Below are 19938 nucleotides of genomic sequence, written 5' to 3'. Positions count from 1 at the left end.
ACCTGGTAAGAAGAGTGATGGTTTTCCCAAGGGTATAATGTAGGTAAACCTTTCTGTCTGCAGTATGATGATACACAATTACAATGAGATTAATACTGACTTTTTGGAGGTGCACCTATCAGTGTTCAGCAACACTTATTCTACTGCATAACTTTGCTGCAGGTGCAAGAGGTGCAGGTGCCAGTATAGGTACAAGCCTTCATTTGAAGATAAAGAAGTGAACTCCATGTTCTTTGGTTACACACCAAGATGGCAGATTTATTTTTTCACTATTAGTATAAAGTTGAGACCTATACATTTAAATGCAATCTGAAAAGTAATATCTGTCAATATATTTCTCCACTGAAATAAAAAGCTGTAGACTGTCAGTGTAAGTCAGCGATTGGTCCCAGTCCCATTAACTCTTCCTTTTTCGGGTTATGTTGGCTTCTTGTACCAGCAAGCAAAAACTTATAGTAGTCAAGATCTTGGCTAAGGCCCGAAAAGGTAAGAAAGAAGCTTACGTTTAATGGCTTGCTGTGGGAAGCCCTTTCCTGTGCCGTGCCTCTGCAGCATTTCAATCAAAGTTAACAGCCTTAGGCCAGTGTCCTTACATGAACTTGCCAACAAACTTTTTCTCAGACTGAAATAAGTCTACCACTGTATGAGCAGAATAATCAGGGTTTACCTACTTTTCAAATTCTGGATTTCAGTTGCTTCCTGTTTGCCTTTGTAACTAGATGTAAACCTTCCTTGTCCTGGAGTATGCCAGTGGGGGCACACTTTTGGATGGAATGATAAAAGAGGCACCCATTAGTAGAGACAGCATTGTGCGAGTACTATTGTACCTATAACAGCGGTGCCTTTAGGAAGGGACAAGGGGGACGACAGTACACAAAAACTGTTATTACATCAGCATGACTTTGTATTCTTATAAGAAGGTATGGATTAGCGGAGTATTAAACCTATACAGAAAGGGAATGATCTTTTTTTTGGGTTTCTTTGCCTTTTTAAGGTTCTACTTGGTGGAGATGATCTGTGGACTTTCTGTTCCTTCATGCCAATGGATGATGTGATACTTTCGTTATTTTATATGGTTCACCTTCAGAGTTAGGCACCGCCAGACCTTCAGATTTCACAATTCTTAAATAGGACTCTGGAGAACCAATTGCTGATTCAGTGATTCATTTATTCAAAAAGTGCACGACATGTTTTGGGCCCAGTGACCCTTCCTCATGTGCTTATAAGCACCAGGTTAAAACATTTTCATCGTTCATAGTGAAATCTATTTATATTTGCAGGGCCAAGCAGGCAGCTTCCCTGGCTTCAACTAGACAATATAGCTTGAAATGGTCTTTTTAGTTGATGGATAAATTTAACCTTTTAAACATTTAAACAATCGTTTCAAGATAATCTTGGTCTCATGATAACGAAAAGATCTTTTAAAAATCTTTACATCTATGGCCAGCTGTAGGCATATCGATATCCAAGTCTACCATAAAGAGAAGACTGCATGAAAGTAAATACAGAGGGTGCACTGCAAGGTGCAAGCCACTCATAAGCCTCAAGAATAGAAAGGCTAGATTGGACTTTGCAAAAAAAAAAAACATCTAAAAAAGCCAGCACAGTTCTGGAAAACATTCTTTGGACAGATGAAACCAAGATCAACCTCTACCAGAATGATGGCAAGAAAAAAGTATGGAGAAGGTGTGGAACAGCTCATGATCCAAAACATACCACATCATCTATAAAACATGGTGGAGGCAGTGTGATGGCTTGGGCATCCATGGCTGCCACTGGGACACTAGTGTTTATCCATGATGTGACACAGGACAGAAGCAGCTGAATGAATTCTGAGGTGTTCAGACATACTGGGGCTCATTTATCAACACTAGGCAAATTAGCCCATGGGCAGTTACCTATAGCAACCAATCAGTGATTAGCTTTTTAAAGCCAGCTGCAAGTAGAACAATAAATGCAGCAATCTTATTGGTTGCCATGGGTTACTGCCCATGGGCAAATTTGCCAAGTGTTGATACATGACCCCCACTGTCTGCTAAAAATCCAGCTAAATGCAGTCAAATTGATTGGGAGGTGTTTCATAATGACCCAAAACATACAGCCAAAACAACCCAGGAGTTTATTAAAGCAAAGAAGTGGAATATTCTTGAATGGCCAAGTCAGTCACCTGATCTGAACCCAATTGAGCAGCATTTCACTTGTTGAAGACTACAGCGATTGGGAATATGGAGCACACGGTGGTTTGGAAAAATCACGCCTTCTTTATTGAAAAAGTAGTTTTAAAATCATCAGTGCAGTACATATGTGGACATGACCTCCCCCACACTTGACGCGTTTCGTGGCATCTCGCCACTTCCTCAGAAGCATAGGGAAACCCACCCCCAACACCGTTAATAAAACCACTAGGCCCAGCCCATAAAAACATTTAACCCAATCAGGACATTTAGCATATAATATATACATCAGAACAATCCAAAGCAGCAGGTAATTATGTTAATCCACCTACTGGGCAGGTCAAACTCATCTGAGAAGTAGAAGTTTGTCACAGCTTACAAAAACAATGTTGCAACAAGCTTATAATCCTGTAGAAATGTATACACTTAAATTGCAACATTTTATGAATAGCCAATTCATATAACATAATATATTCTATCACAGACTCGTACATAGTTCATAACGTGGGGATCAATGTAAATCAAAAAACATATAAATAAACAATATTTGTTATTATATATATACACATATAGATATATTGCAAAAGCATTCAACTATAATAATTCATAATCGATACCACATATAATAATACAGAACAAAACAATATAGATAGAAATGCATCAGTTACAAAAGCAAGATAACTCCCATTCTCTATTGAGGCCCCCATAATTCTCTGTAGTTTTCAAATAAAAAATCCAATAGGCCTCTAGCCTCAATAATTTCTGATGCAAATCTCCCTTTCTTATATTTCTGGGGGGTTGTTGAAGACTAAACTTCAGACAGAAAGGCCGACAAACAAACAACAACTGAGAGCCGCTGCAGTAAAGGTCTGGCAGAACATTAAAAAGGAGGAAACCCAGAATTTGGTGATGTCCATGAGTTCAAGACTTCAGGTTGTCATTGTCAGCAAAGGGTTTTCAACCAAGTATTAGAAATGAACATTTTATTTTCAATTACTTTTGAGCCCTTGAAATGAAGTGATTGTGTTAAAAAAGGCTTTAGTTCCTCACATTTATAAGCAATCTTTTAGTTCAACCCACTGAATTAAAGCTGAAAGTCTGCAGTTCAACTGCATCGGCGTTGTTTCATTTACAATTCATTGTGGTAATGTACAGAACAAAAAAAAATGAAGAGAGAATGAAAACATGGCATTATTCCTTTTGCGCTCTGGCGAACAAACGTAACTAAGCTAATTCACTAAGATTGAGATTTGACTGAACGTTACCTCTTGCGCCAGATTTGCCTTCGCCAGCTCAGACCAGGCAAAGTGCAATAAAGTAGATAGGACTTGGTCAAAAAATAGTTGAAATTCCAAAAAACACTGGCGTCTTTTACTTTTTACAAGGTGATAGGCTGCAAAAGATCATAATTTTTGTTGGGGGGTACCCGGCTTCCCCCCTACATTTCTTAACATATGGCAGTGGGCACATGTGTAGGGCATTATAACAACTCTATTTTCTTTTATTAAGGTTCCCTGGGCTTGTGTAGTGTAATGTATTGGCTGCAACATATACGTCCATTTAACTTTAACTCCCCGCTGTATGCAAATTATCCAATGCTAGCATAGCTTTGTTTGCCGCAGTAACACTAGCGCAACTTCGCAACCGCTCGGCACCCTGGACGCAATTTGGGATTTTTGTGAATTAGCGTTGTCCTGGCAAATCTATGCCTGGCGAAGTGTTGCGATGTCAGTGAAGCTGATGCGGGCACAATTTTGGAGGTAAGTAAATTTGCCCCTTGGTGTGCATCAGGGCCTGATTGGGAGGAAAAAGCAGCCCTGGCAAAAGTATCAACGCAGCCCATGTATTCACGCGCATGCAAAGCATGATATATTTTTACAACCCCAAGGTTAACTAGAATTAGTGTATAATCTCCAGAAATATTATACACCCTATGTGCTGGAACTGGCCCTTGCAACAAATATCTCACCCTAGTTTCTATCACAACTGCTCTATCAGATGGATTAGTGGCCCTATAGTTACAGTATATTCTAAATTTTCCTTTGTGTGCCCCCAGCTAGACCATGCACCCTGGCAGATAAGAGGACTTTAATTACCATGTGGGGCCAAAGTGTGCCATACTTGAAGTGACTAGGCTGCCTCATGCAATTAATACATATCAGTTTTCCATATACAGGCTGAAGTGATTGTTCTGAGCATGGATCCTCCTTTTGCCAACATACTGTACCTATCATACACATAAGGGATTGGGTATATAGCAAGCAACTCTAATATTACTAACTGAAGTAGTTCCGCCGATATGCTTATACTGGCATGTGCACTAACAAATGCAGGCATTGGCTTAGCTGTGGCTGGCTGTTACGTACAGCTCATTTACATTCCTAAAGTGAGTGACTCGCATATTAAAGACAGACCTAATTAGCATTTTTAGGTGAACAGCTCATTTACATTTTAGAGCAATTAGGCCATCGGGCATTTGCCGGAACTTGCCAGTCCGGGTCTGATGTGCATGGAACCACATAAATGCATCTAGAGGAGGCACTATGATGCCACTGTGCATGATACTATAAGCAGCAACTGAAGGCTTCAGTAAAAAGAATAGCCCCTATACCTTTACCTCATGCTGATGTCCTTGTCCCCAATAGTTGAGCACGGCCCTGTGCATATGCACCTGTGGCAGCCAAAACGTTGACTGTACTAATTTGTCAGCAAGAATTTTACAGCCACAGAAATACTTTAATTTCAGACTTGTACAGCACGATTATGAAATACTTATATTCAAGATTCCTAATCTAGTTGCCCTTTAAGGTATGTTAAATGGAACAGCATGCAAAGCCTGGGCCCTGACTCTACATCTATAATGTTTTGCAGACACATGAATAAATCCTTGTAACTGGTTGCAGTTAGTGCTGCAGGGATACATTAAAGCTGGGACAAAGTTTGCATTCTGGACTTGTGCCTTCCCTTTCCCCCCAGGGGACTTCTGTTCCATTATACACTACATCATTTTGCCGCACCTTGCTTCCCAGGTATCATCAGTCATTGCCTTAATTAATGCCATGCTACATCACTGGCACTGATGTAGTGAAACGACCAATGGCATGGCTTCGATTTTTGAATGTAAGGAAATCAGTATAATTTAAAAGGTGAGAGAAAGAGGCACGGTGTGCGCTAGGGGTACATTTTAATAAGATTTTCTACCTCACATTTACTGGGCATAGTTATTGAGCATTCGATTAGATGGAAGTATCCAACTAGACATGTTTCAGGGTTCTACAGGGCTATTATTAAAACTGTGAGGCTCACGTTAACTGGGAATAAATAGGCCCCTTGGCCCCCATACATGACGCTAGCTGCTGCTACTTCAATCTCCTCTTGTACATAAAAGCAGAGGGCGTAGCAAATGGGTTTCGACTTGGTGTGTTTCTAGAATGCCTGCTATAAAGCAAGACAAGACTCTTGGGGGCCGATTCACTAACTTCGAGTGAAGGATTCAAAGGTAAAAAACTTCGAATGGGCTACTTCGACCTTCGACTACGGCTTCGAATCGAAGTAAAAATCGTTCGACTATTCGATAGTCGAAGTACTGTCTCTTTAAAAAAAAAAAACTTCGACCCCCTAGTTCGGCTTCTAAAAGCTACCAAAGTGAATGTTAGCCTATGGGGAAGGTCCCCATAGGCTTGGCTAACTTTTATTGATCGAAGGATATTCCTTCGATCTTTGGATTAAAATCCTTCGAATTGTTCGATTTGAAGGATTTAATCGTTCGATCAAAGGAATTATCCTTCGATCGAACTATCTGCGCTAAATCCTTCGACTTCGATATTCGAAGGATTTTAATTCCTAGTCGAATATTGAGGGTTTATTAACCCTTGATATTCGACCCTTAGTGAATCGGCCCCTTGTTGTTTGATCAGAAAGCAGTAGTGATTTGCTTTCTATGACTGTAGAAAGCAGTGGACAGTTCTCCATACAAACAGGGCCTCCAATGGGAGGCACAGGCAGGAAACAGGTAGAATGGAATCCTTAGAAATGGAGATGGTTAACCACAAAGTAGTCAAGGTTTGGATGTGTTTTTTTTCCCAACAGAACTAGGCCAGTAATCAGTTGGATCATCTACATATTTTCAGGAAAATGATATTTAGTCCTTCCACAAACCTTCACGAATTTGGATGAATCTATGGTAGGTCAGGGGCATAGGCAGGCAAAGTATGGAGCTTTAATGGGTATCTTTATGTGGTTTAAAATGCCCCAAGGAACGGGGCACAAATTAGTTTAGCGAATGTACATTGAATGGTTTCTAATCAAATTTATCCAAAATTCATAGCAATTTAGCCAAACCTTCACAAGTTGATGTTTAGGCCACATTTTTATAACTGTTAAAGCCGGAGTGCCCATACTCTACTTTTAGTGATGTTGTCCTATTATGGTCTACATCCATAATATCACTGTTCCATGGAAAATATTACTTAAATATTATATTGATTTATGAGAGAATTTATATTGCTTTATTTAACAACTATTTCTTATGTAACCTTAACATAATAAAATATCTGAATGAAAAGCATGAAACAAGAGGGTGATTTCAATAAGCTGTTTGTTGACAGTATCTTGAGATCTACTGATCACCAGCTAAAGGTCTACCGGTAGATCTATCTTTTGGGCACCCCTGTGTTAAAGACATTGGAGCAGATTACCTTTATCATGACCATGCGGCTGCTCCTAAACTTCCACAGCGTCCCCACTGCATATCACACTCAAGACCAAAGGAAGAAGATGGCACTCCAGTAAAGGAAGGCAGGTTTATTTGGCTTAACCTGCAAATTTTCGTACACTTAACGCGTTTTGGGAATAAATCCCTTCCCGAAACGTGTAAAGTGTTCGAGTTTTGCAGGTTACTGCATTAAACCTGCCTTCCTTTACTGGAGTGCCGTCTTCTTTCTTTGGTTTTGAGATTACCTTTATCAACAGCTATAAAGGTATAGCTTATTTGAATGGGAGAGATCAGAAGGCCAAGAGAGAGCTTGTCGTCTTTGGAGCAAATGCCATTGTCCAGCAATGTCCAGAACCTATTCCTAAAGCAAAACACAGCATGCATAGTTACACAATATTTATCAACAAAATTAACAACACAGCAAATAACTAGAGAAACCTTTAGAAAAGTGCCCAAAAAGTGTTTTATTTCCTTTAGAAAGACAACATTTATCAACAGGACGGTCACATTGTATTTCCACAGATTGTAGATGGGCAATAAAGCAGTGCACTGTACAGCAGTGTGTGTCCTTTTATTTGCCTCCCCTACTAAAGGAACACACACATTGTGCTACATCACAGGATCGGAGTCTGAACACAAGACACCCTCACACTAGCATTCATATGACCCATAGACTCCAAGCAGGTAACATCAGTAAACATGAAGCACAGAAGAGTAAGCAGCTATATTTTGTGAATGGCTGAGTTTCCCATTCTGTTGGAGTACGGTAGGTGTTTTTTGTTTTTCGTATATGACTTGTCTCGCTTTCAGATATAGAAAATGGAAATCATCATCCTTAGGGCACGCGCTATCACCTAAAATTGCTGCCTGATACACAGATTGGGTTATAGATGCTCATACGTGTTTTAATTCCCATTAACTACAATGTAAGTTTTTGGCATGAGCGAGCAATGTTTCTCTGTTCTGTGCTCCAATCAATAAGGAGAGGACACTCATTTCCTGACCCAGAGAACAGAGGGAATTGTGGCTGCATCTAAAGCCGACGTTCAGAGGATTATGGTTTTGATGATGAAATTAGTTATTGCTAACAACAATATTATTAAAGATCTAATTATGAGAAAATGTACATACTGCATACCTTTCTAGCAGACAAGTCTTAGTGATTCTTCCTACCGATCAGTTGCACCCCAGCCCTTTCGCTCTCACGTAACAGTCATATTTAATTGGATTAATTATCCTTCTAATCTGACAAGAAAATCAAATTGGACAATACAAAGAAAGATACATTTAATTACATTACATTTAATCTTCATAAAACCTATAAAATCTGTGCAAAGTACAGCAAAGCAGAAATCTAGGACATATTCATCTATTATACATACCAGCAATCTGTAGATGCTGGCAAATGCCATAGACTCTATAGCCACTATTTCTTGGACTTGTGGAAGGATGTTATGGCCTCTGTGTGCATGAAACGCAACGGCCTATTTTGAATCTGTGTCTGGATCTGCATACCAACTCCAACAGCAACAGAGCGCAAAGGGAATCTTAGATTAAACTCTTAAGAGGCCCATTTATCAAAGGTCGAATTACAAATTCATGTAAGCTTTTATTAACTCAAATATATTCGATTGGGAGGTTAATAAAAAAAAAACGAATATTCAAAACTCGAACTAATATTACCTACACAAAAACTCGAATCAAATTTAACTAAACTCGAATAGAGTTTTTTCTCCGAAAAAATTAGAACGTCGGAAGGCTATTAACATCTTCGAATGGGTCACTGGTCTCCCATTGACTTCTACATAAACTCGGCAGGTTTCCGGTGGCGTACAGTCAAATTTGAATTGTTCCATGGGTCAAGGTTTTGATAAATTAAAAATAGAATTGAGTTTGGATTATTACCATTCAAATTTGAGAGTTTTGACAAAATAGAAAAAAAAAAGAGAAGGTTCGAATTTACAACACGACCCTTAATAAATCTGCCACTAAGTGATAGTCCGAGACAATTTCTAGTTGGTTTTGCTACATTTAGGACAAAAAATGCAGTAAATACTCAATTTGATTACTTATATGCAATATCAGTTTTTGTTTAGCTCTATAGAAATTGAACACAGTGTTTTGGCTCAGGGCAAATAGGCAATCTGGCTGCAACTGGTACAAGCACTTCTTGTTGGGAAAATGAACATTAAAGTGATTTCAGGCCGAGAACCAAAGGTACTAGCAGGGTCAGGAATTTCCCATGGAAGTGTATGGTAGTTGTCCTGTGTCTCAAATACTTCTCTACAGTGTAAAAAGTACTCCTTAGTTGCGAAATCATTTCTTTCAGGAGTTTCTATAGTGAGTTTTGGTATTAAAAGAAAAATAAAGCTTAATTAAAGAAGAAGGCAACCACTGTCCTTTAGCAGTAAAGATGCATCTCCAAAGATGCCCCAGTAGCTCCCCATCTTCTTTTCTGCTGATTCACTGCGCATGCTCTGTGCTGCTGTCACTTACTGAATTTAGGGACCCACTCACAATATACAGTACACATAGAATAGAAATGTCACAATATATGGCTGATTACTAAATAATCCAGATTATTTCTACATGTCAGCTCAGAAAGCAGCGTAATTAGAATCAGAATTTAATCAGCCTCGTAGCATCAGCTTATATTACATGCCATCAAGATTTTCGGTTTTATAATTTGCAACAACCCCTAAGCTTAGCTTCTCAACAGCTGCTCAGAGCCCACTGAGAGTGTTGCAGATTGTGACCCCCTGTGACCAGTTTGAAGTCCAGGATCATTGCTGCTATTGAGAAGCTGAAACTTTAGGCTGGTGCAATAAGTTCAGTATAAAAGATATGGCATTTTAAGCCATGTTCATTTTTAGGGTTTACTTCTCCTTTCAGAAAATCACAGCTATTAAAGACTAAAATGACAGCTACAACTGCAATTTGTATACTGACTACTTTTCTTTGAATTTGCAATTGAAATTGGCCGGAATGCCATATGTAAGTGCTATGTGTAAGCCAGGCCAAACACAAAAGTTACCAGGGTTCATTCATGGAGGAGGAACAAAGCATTCTATCTTTACTTCTTTCACAAAATATCACTTAGTCCTAATATGAAAGGCTGGCGCATATATTGGCTGCTTTAGTGCTGTGTCGTACTGGAGATAGACAGGCTATGGGCAGATCATATGGCACGTTAATCTTAAAGGGATTCTGATTCATGTAGTTTTTATTTCTAACTTACACTGCAAATAATTTACTCTACCATATAAAATTGAATTCCTGAACCAGACCAGTTGTAATATTGGTGTGTAAGCAGCTATCTCAAGGTGGCCATAGACACACAGATCCTATCGTACGAATCGAGGATTCGTACGATTTTCGGATCGTGTATGGCGTGTGCCGACATCTTTCGTCCGGCGGAGATCGGTCGTTTGGTCAGGTTTGATTTTGACCCGACCGATCCCGCCGGAACCCAGGGCACATCGTAATCGGATCGTTCGGCCATGCGGCCGAACAATCAGATTACACCCGATATAGCCATGTTTGTTAATGGCATATCGGGGAAAGATCCGCTCGTTTGGCGATGTTGCCAAACGAGCAGATCTTTGCATCTATGGCCACCTTCAGGTCATTATGCCTGGTCATGTGCTTTCAGAAAGAGCCAGCACTTTAGGATGGAACTGCTTTCTGGCAGGCTATTGTTTCTCCTACTCAATGTACCTGAATGTGTCACAGTGGGACCTGGATTTTACTATTGAATGCTGTTCTTATATCTACCAGGCAGCCGTTATCTTGTGTTAGGGAACTGCTATCTGGTTACCTTCCCATTGTTCTTTTGTTAGGCTGCTAACGGGGAGGGAGGGTGGTGATATCACTCCAACTTGCAGTACAGCAAGCAGTAAAGAGTGATTGTTTTATCGGAGCACAAGTCACATGACATGGGGCAGCTGGGAAACCGACAGTATGTCTAGCCCCATGTCAGATTTCAAAATTGAATATAAAAACATCTGTTTGATCTTTTGAGAAATGGATTTCAGTGCAGACGTCAGCTGGAGCAGTACTATTAACTTATGTGTTTCGAAAAATTTTTTTTATCACAGCAGTATCCCTTTAAGGCATGCTGAGCAGCTAACACATTTAACTATAGGCACTTAATGAAATATAACAATATGACTACAATACTATTAAAAAACCTATTCATCATTTTTGCCCAGCAGCATTTTGCTCCATTTCTTACCAGTAGCAACCCTACACAGATTTCCCTGCTCGCTCAGTAACTAGGCTACATTGCAGTTCGGTTGGTGGCTGCAATATTTGACCACAATCACACCTGGCACCCAGGCTTCCAAGTAAACATTGAGAAGGAGCATGCACGCTTGTAGCCAATCTGGTCCTGAATTCCAGTGACCATGCTCATACTGAAGGGCACTGAATTCCAAATTATTATTTTAGGTCTACATGTTGAGTACAAAGAACATATACTGACCCTGAAACTCAAATTCCTCTACAGAAACCCAACCACAAATTTTTCTGATTCTGTTTTAGTAAAATGCTTTGTAACTGAGCGTTCTATAGAACAGAATAAGCAATGGGACAAATGCAATTTAAGTCAGACATTAAGAATATTTCCCACTCACAAAGGAAACATTATTGTGTCTTTCTACCCTCATTCTGTAGCGGATGCTAAACAATAGTTAAAGGGGTTGTTCACCTTTGAGTTAACTATGAGTATGATGTAAAGAGTGATATTCTGAGATAATTTGCAGTTGGTTTTCATTTATTATTATTTGTGGTTTTTGACTTATTTAGCTTTTTATTCAGCAGCCCTCCAGTTTGCAATTTCAGCAATCTGGTTGCTATGGTCCAAATTACCCTAGTAACCATGAATTGACTTGAATAAGAGACTGGAATATGAATAAGAGAGGCCTGAATAGAAAGAGGAGTAATAAAAAGTAGCAATAACAAAACATGTGTAGCCTTACAGAGCAATTCAACAAAGGATGAGTTCACGCATTTCGTGCCCATGACTACCGGCACTTCATCAGCGCTCTGATAGTGTGTGCACGAAACGCGTAGGCTGATTTTGCCACCTTTTGTCACATTGTTTGCTATAACAAAGCCTCATACTTCAATCCGGCTGAGCGCCCATAGCGCTGAATTCATCCTTTGCTGAATTGATTCGGGAGTGTGTGCACCTGTAGAGTTCTTGTGGGATGCCGCTGGAGAAGAGACGTGCTTCGAAAACGATGGATAGGTGAGCTCCGCTTCATACATATTCTCCTTACTATATGTTATAAACAATAGCCTTACAGAGCATTTGTTTTTTAGATGGGGCCAGTGACCCCATCAGAAGAAGGCAAATAATTCAAAAACTATAAAAATAAATAAATAAAGACCAAATGAAAAGTTGGATAAAGCTGGCCATTCTATAACATACTAAAAGTTAACTTAAAGGTGAACCATCCCTTTAAATCGACCAATTAAAAGGGCAAGAAAGTTTTACATTTTACAGATGACGATCACTTATTTACTATAGTAAGTGCAATGGCACCACCGAAGGCACCACTTTCTCCATGCAGTGACCTGTGGTTGTGCACAATGAAGCACAAAGTGTATCCTTATATCTATTACAGAGTAAATACTGCAAAAAGGAAGTTAGACAAAAAGTGAAAAAGAAGTTATTTAGCAACAGATTTCCAAGAACACTAATATCCCTACTTTATTCTCAGAAAAAACCTTGCCCAGTGGCTTTAAATTATACTGAATAAAAAAAACCCCACTGTCATCCATTTTAGCAATAAACTTGGCTACAGAAAGCATATATGTTAACAATTAACATGGCATGAAATGTTAGCTCAGTATTTTATAAACCTATTACAGGCACATTTTGTTTGTAATGAAAGGCATCTATAATAACCCCACACCTTAGGAGCATCTGCTGTCGTCTTGCAATCCTCCACCTCATTCTTAATCATTTTAATGCCAAAGGCAAACACTGGAGTCCATTAGTATTTGCATATCATTCTGCTATAATTTTTTCCCCTTTTCTTAGAGCTTATCCTGGAAGAATATGCCTTTTAGATGGCTCACAAATACTATATGAGGAGGAGATCTTGGTCCAGATAAGATACGTCAGCAGATGACTAGACTGTTGTATTTCAGCCACACTTGGCCTTTAGAACTCTTAGCTAAATGATATGCTAAGATGTATACATGCATCGTGTCTGTCCTGTGGGATTTTAATGGATATAACTCACGGTAAGGACAGTTGGTAGACCTATTCAAATCTCCTGTGATGATCCAGACTGAGTAATGATAGTGCCAGTGCCTAATTTCCCAGTTGAAGGTAAAAGGTTACAAGTGGAAGTCCTGTCCTCTTCTCCAGTAACATTATGACCATTGGCTACTGACTGTTTGTTCTCCACGGTCTCAAATAAATGACTGACACTATCTGTCATGGATCCATTTGAGAGCTGTGCCTTGGTCTCTTCTTTAGAGAGTTCTGGAATGTCTTTATTTGGTATTTCATCAGTTGTAGGTACAATCTGTAAGTGCATGGATGATATACAGGGTCCTTTTTCAGGGATGTCCTGTGCAGCAAGTTTCTGTTCCATGAGACAAAAAAAAAAAAAAGTCAAAGCCATATCTTCCAAAGTTTCTAATCTAATTTAGTTCCTAGTTCCTGTGATATTAATACACACACACACTGATACCTTTAAGGGCCAGTAAACAACTATATATCCTACTAGGATTTGTTTTAATATTAATCAGAGCATTTTATGGGTGATTAAGTACGGTCTGCCTCTACTCATACAGGCAATCAAAACTTCCTTCCCTACTAGCAGCCTTTTCCCTTCTGAATCTGAAATTTGGCGTCCACATTTTTACCAGAAGGCCAGACACCCACTTACCATGTGGGATTTTATTCAAGTCAAATGTAGCAAAGAAGGATGCTTTGATCGCCATAGATTTTACTCAAATGACTACAACTAAAATGCTCTGTGCCACGACTAAATGTATTGGGCTTAAGTTATTTTTAGTATGAATGTTCCATTTCAGTGTTCACTGGTCTTTGACTTGCTTGCCTCATGTATTTGAAACACTTACATTTTCCAACTCCATCTCACTTTTCTCCAGTGTGGCTTTCTTTTTCATGCATTCTAGCAGGTAATCCAAGACACACTGCCTGGGGTGCATTCCTTTGTCAAAGCGGTTGTACATTCCACACCAGAATCTGCTCCAGCAAAATAAAGATTTTTCAGAACGTTTATAATGAACGGCTATGTCCCAGCAAGTATAAATGCAAAGGACATGGAATAGTAAAAACAAACACTTATAGGACTAGACTGACAGGACTTGCAGTGTAGTATCAGCTTGCACCTTATGTATAAAAGAGTAACAATTACATCAATGATACATAGGAAGGCCTGAAACCCATAGGACCAGTTTGTGTTATAGCATGGTCTTGAAAAGTTTTACTGCTATGGTTTTGCAAGACTTAAATGGTGCCAACACCAGGAAAATGAAGGCTACCTGGCCTGGTGTATCTTTCACAAAAGAAAATGCCAGCAACGGGGTGGTTGTTGGACTTTTGCATCATCAAAGGGAACCAGTCACCCAAAAAAATATTCAAAATCCTATTTTTATCACATTAGTCAAAAATGAAACTTTAATTACACTTTATAAATTTTTTGAATCTTGTTTCCTTCAGTCTGGGAATCCATAATTATAGCAAGTAGACAGGAGCCATTTTGTGGACACTGTTATTAAGGCAAGTTCATCCCCATGCACTGGTTACACAATTAAATGGTTAAGAGAGCTGGGGGAATGTGTGGAGAGCAGTGACATCTAGGAAGTGCTGAATGGAAAGTGAAAGTAATTGTCTGCGCTGTCTCTATGCCTAGGCAAAGAGGAGGGGCAGACAATATTTGAATGACTGCTGAGATTTTTAAATGAGCTTACAACAGCTATGAATGCTTTCATAAAAAATAGAAATTGGATTTCATGTTTAATTTGAAAATGACATATTATACAGATTTTTGTGTCTGGGTGACAGGTTCACTTTAATAGATATTATATTATTTGTGCAGTGTTATGGCTGGTTATCTATGACTTGTCAGTGAACTAGAGTCTATGTCCAGTGTATCGAGCAGTGACCTTGCAAAATATATATATATATATATATATATATATATATATATATATATATATATATATATATATATATATATATATATATATATATATTATATAATGGGCAGTTTGTAAAGCTTTGCTTTTTATTATTGATATGACTGGGAGATTGATATTGTTTGACAGTCTATTCTAAGGCTATGAAAGAAGCAAGGTGTATTTAGGGTAATGATTATGTTAAAAAAAATGCCTATAGACTATGAATGTTGGACGTTTATACCCTACATCTCCTTTATAAAATGCTCATCTGACATGTAAGGTTTCTTCCCTCTTGTTTCCAAATGGTAGCATAGCAAACATGTAGTAGTCCCAAATATATATATGTAAGCATAAAAACATCTAATTATAGTAAAAACTTACCAAAGTAGAATAGTGGTCCAGGTGCTCCTGCCCCAGGCCCTCAGCTCAGGGGAGCAGACAATCCGTATACAAAGCAAGAATGGTTTAAAGCACTCTAGAAAGTCTAGAAAGCTACAGCCTATGATTAAGTGTCTTAGGGATACGAAAAACGAAAAGGCTCGAGAGGATTCTTTGAATAAAGATTTTTTTCTACTTTTTAAACCAACTATTTTTGGTCTGATTTATCCGTGGCTTTCTAGAGTGCCCTAAACCTTTCTTGCTTTGGCTAAAGATACCAAACAATATGCTCAAGACAAATGACACACAGACTCGGGAGGACTTACTTGAAGGTAAATGGTAAAGTGATTGGCCGAAGTGTTTTGTAGGCCGTGTGTGCATATAAGGGGTTCACAAACTCTTGTTTCCGGTGCAAGAGGAATGGCCACAGAGAATGAGTCCTTTCAAAGATCCTATGGATATATTAACATGTTTTATTATTGTGAAGCAAAACTTTTAACAAAGCAGACTGGTGTAAAATAAAAGCCTCTTAATTAACAAATCTTTTTGTGTAAATTGTATCTGTTGGTCGGATGCATGTTGTCACGATGCAAATCAATTAATCCTGTTGGCCTACAAGTCAACAACATACTTGAAATATATACATGAGCCCAAACAATCACATTAAAGTTGCACAACGGACAGTTGGTTCAACTATGGTGGTGCCATAATTTGTCAACCTGCATTTTTGAAGCCCGGATTATAATAAAATGATTAAGCCCTTGACTAGACTGGGGACCACACTAATCTCTTGAAGGGCCACATTAGGCTTGCAAGATGTAAAGTAAAGGGGAACTTTGCCTTACAGTTGTTGAATTGATGTGGACGATGACATTCTAAAACTTTTTGCAAAGGCATTTTTTCCCCCAATTATTAATTTTTTTGTTCTGCAGCACTCCAGCTTTAAAATGGAAACTGTTGCTTGGCTACTAGCCTCATTGGCTATAGAAAACAGACATAAAAATAAATAATGTTAAAAATAAGCAATAAGATGACAAAAAGTTGTTTGCCTGTAAAGCCCTAATACCCTTTAAGGACAGGGGCACACGGGCAGATTCGGGGAGATTTAGTCGCCTGGTGACTAATCGCCTGTTCTGCGGGGTGACAATCTCCCGAAACTGCCTTCCCCCTGCTATAATGAGAAAACGCCTGCGCCAATGCACTCGCAGCGCTTAGATTTCCGAAGTCGTCAGACGTTTCACGTGAGGCAACTTCGGGCAACATTGTAAATCAAAGCGACCCGAGTGCATTGGCGCAGGTGTTTTCTCATTATAGCAGGCGGAAGGCAGTTCGGGGAGATTGTCGCCCCGCAGAACAGGCGATTAGTCACCAAGCAACTAAATCTCCCCAAATCTGCCCAGTTCTTAAAGCATGCAATTTAAGATTAACTCATTTGCCCAGTTTAACCACTCACGCGCAGGACCTAATTGAATCAAAATTTAGGCTTACAGTGACCAGTTGGGTGAGGACTGTGTCAATGCAATTATGCAGTGCTTGCCCTACTTGATTGATATTGCCTGTTTCAGACAGATTGATCTGGCAGGACCTCCTGAGGGCCTCATATACTGGAGACGAAGGGGAAAATTCACTAAAGCGCAAAGTGGCTAACGCTAGCGCAAATTCGCCAGCATGACGTCATTTCATTAATTTGCCGATTTACTAACGGGCGCTGGTGTAAATTCGCTAGCGAAGTGGACTTACTCTAGCGCTACTTCGCACCCTTACGCCAGGTGAAGTTGCGCTACGGCGATGGGACTTAACTACGCTAATTCACTAACTTGCACATTTTACTGAACGTTACCTCTTGCGCCAGACTTGCCTTCGCCACCTCAGACCAGGCGAAGTGCAATAGAGTAGATAGAGATTGCTTCAAAAAAAAAAAACACTGGTGTCTTTTCCTTTTTTAAGGGTGATAGGATAAAAAAGATCAAAAGATTTTTTGGGGGTACCTTCCTTCCCCCCTACATTTGCTAACGTATGGCACATAAACTATACAGTGGGCACATGTATAGGGCAAAATAACAACTATTTTATTTTATGAAGGTTTCCCAGGCTTGTGTAGTGTAATGTATTTGCTGCTACATATACGTCCATTCAACTTTAACTTGGCGCCGTATGCAAATTAGACATCGCTAGCGTAACCTCGCTTTGTTTGACGAATTAATGCTAGCGCAACTTCGCTACTGTTCGCCTCCCTAAACGCAACTTCGGATTTTAGTGAATTAGCGGTGCCCTGGCGAAACTTCGTCTGGCGAAGTGTGGCAAAGCCGGTGCTAGCGCAACTTCGACCCCAAGAGTAGTCTCAAGTTGGATGAAAAAATATTTTAAAAAAAGCTTGCATTCTAGAGCTTGCCTCTGATACGTTAACCCTTCAGAAACTCACTTTAGTTCTTCACGTTCCTTCTGGGAATTTCCAAGAAAGTTGCCAAACTGACAGGAGAAAATATGGTCATGGATCTCCAGTAGGAACCTCTCGTTGAACTCGAAGGCACAGGGAAACTGCTCAGTGAGGTGCCACACACACTCAATAAACTGCGTAAATACAGGTGAAACCTCTTTGGGATCCACGTCTAAGTGGCCACATCTGCAATGCACAATTCAAACAAGAGTTTTGCAACAGTTAAAAATAATATACGTTTGTGCTGATGCGTCTCTATCTAGCACTAGGTCCTGTTTGTTCACATACAGAACCTAGTTCTTTATTGGATTGTTGTAGAAGCTTTACGAACCCACCAAGTATTCATGATGACTCTTTTGACCAACATTTTGAATATGTGATGTTTTAAGAATGATTTCACACAGAAGATTAACCAGAAAGGAAACAAAATCAAGTGTGAGAGAACAACATGGATGTACACATATCTGAGCCAAGATATATTATTATCCAGAAACTATTTATGGACAAAGCTCTAAAATATGGCAATATCATATACCATTTCATAGCATAATTAAACAATTCTCCATTTTTGGCTGGCTTGCTCTATAGGTAATGTTAATTAAGACAGAATAAATTCATGTAAAAAATAGACAGGTTATGGCAAGACCTAGGCCTCAAACAAACATTCTACATAATAGATCCCACTTATATATATTTATGTGTGTTATATACACTTACCTTTGAGTAAACTTGTGTCCCAAAGATATCCACTCCTTTTCTACAAGAAACTTTTAGAAGGACAAAAAGACATGTCACTTTGGTAATATTATTTCAGATTAAACTAAAACTGTTGCAAGTACCTAGAGCACAATTCTATATGCAAGACAAATAAAGTTCACTGGCACACAGGTAATGCTGGCAGGGTGAAACCCTTGCTTTAAATGTATTTTTAAATAAATGCTGCACTAAATAAATTTAAAGCAAGGGTTTCATCCTGCGAGCATTACTTGTGTGCCTGTGAACTTTTTGTCTTGTACTGCTGATGGGTTGCCGATGACCTGTTTGCTGAGCACCAGGGATCCAGTTTCCAGGAGGGCCAGGGTGTGCGTCTGCAGTTGGATAAATCCACAATTCTATATACACCTGAATATTTTCCTACACTATTAAATGTAATCCAGTTACTGCTGGATGGATGTAGCGCCCACAACACTACCTAAAAACAAAGGAAGAAGAGGATTCAGGGAGTAGTAATTCCACAACAGACAAATGCGGAAGGCTGTACCTCATATATATTATAATAGTAAGGGCTGTAGTAAATATGAACCACGAATGTGGCCAAAATGGCATGCACTCCTTATTTCCCATCAAACAGTAATCAACACTGCTGGCTTTAACATGGCCTCCAAGAATGACATATTCCATACCGCTGTTGGTGAGTGTTGGGCGATATATGCAGTTCTTCCTAGCGAATACTGTTTATATGTTTTCATAACTCTGTTACTCCCTGTTCCAGGATAATTACCACCTGGACTCCGATTGGGAAAGATAGCCTGGCTCCGGATTAAGTTCAGAGTTAATGTGATTTGGAGTCCTGTAATGGGGCAGCGCATGACCTTCAGAACTAGAAACTAGAAGTGCCAACTGTGCATCCAAATATGTCAAGTTGTGGAGTCTTGAATGACATCAATTTAGAGATTCTTGATTCATGATGCGGAAGGTTAAACTTATGGTTTAATGTAAACACCAGTCCTTCCTTCTTAGGGTGCAAACGTGCACATCCACCCATTCCCCACAGTGCTACACTTGAGGGTACTTGTGTTTTATGCAGCTATTTTGAGAATGTACATAGTTTATTTCCCTTTTCATAACTGCACGAGAGTGGGGAATATAAACAACACCTTGACCAATTTTCCAGTCATGTGACGCGGTGTATGATACAGTATTCTGCATTTCAGTTGCATTGCTTGTTTGACTGTGGTAGTCCTCACAAGTTAGTACTATTGCCAAACCCACAGGGGCTCATTTACAAACCAGAAGCAAGTTTGTCACAGTGCAGTAAGCCCTAGCACACAATCAGCTTTAAAGGG

At 39.4% G+C, this 19938-nt stretch overlaps 1 protein-coding gene across 1 annotated transcript in view; it reads right to left on the bottom strand.

Annotated features, from left to right (window-relative positions):
* Positions 1–12547: 12547 nt before the first annotated feature.
* LOC108698369 (myotubularin-related protein 8) overlaps positions 12548–19938 on the bottom strand; it is a 28810-nt gene continuing 21419 nt past the window's right edge. Inside the window, exons 10-14 of the mRNA XM_018229797.2 lie at positions 18590–18639; positions 17858–18058; positions 15762–15887; positions 13993–14119; positions 12548–13490 (exon numbers count right to left, since the gene is read on the bottom strand). Of these exons, the coding sequence (XP_018085286.1) occupies positions 13167–13490; positions 13993–14119; positions 15762–15887; positions 17858–18058; positions 18590–18639 (828 nt within the window). The 3' untranslated portion in view covers positions 12548–13166. The remainder of the gene's footprint in view (positions 13491–13992; positions 14120–15761; positions 15888–17857; positions 18059–18589; positions 18640–19938) is intronic.

This window comes from Xenopus laevis, chromosome 8L, assembly GCF_017654675.1.
Source record: "Xenopus laevis strain J_2021 chromosome 8L, Xenopus_laevis_v10.1, whole genome shotgun sequence".
NCBI classification, from domain to species: Eukaryota; Metazoa; Chordata; class Amphibia; order Anura; family Pipidae; genus Xenopus; species Xenopus laevis.
Note: the sequence above shows the minus strand (reverse complement) of the source record. Positions and strands in the feature narration are given on the sequence as shown.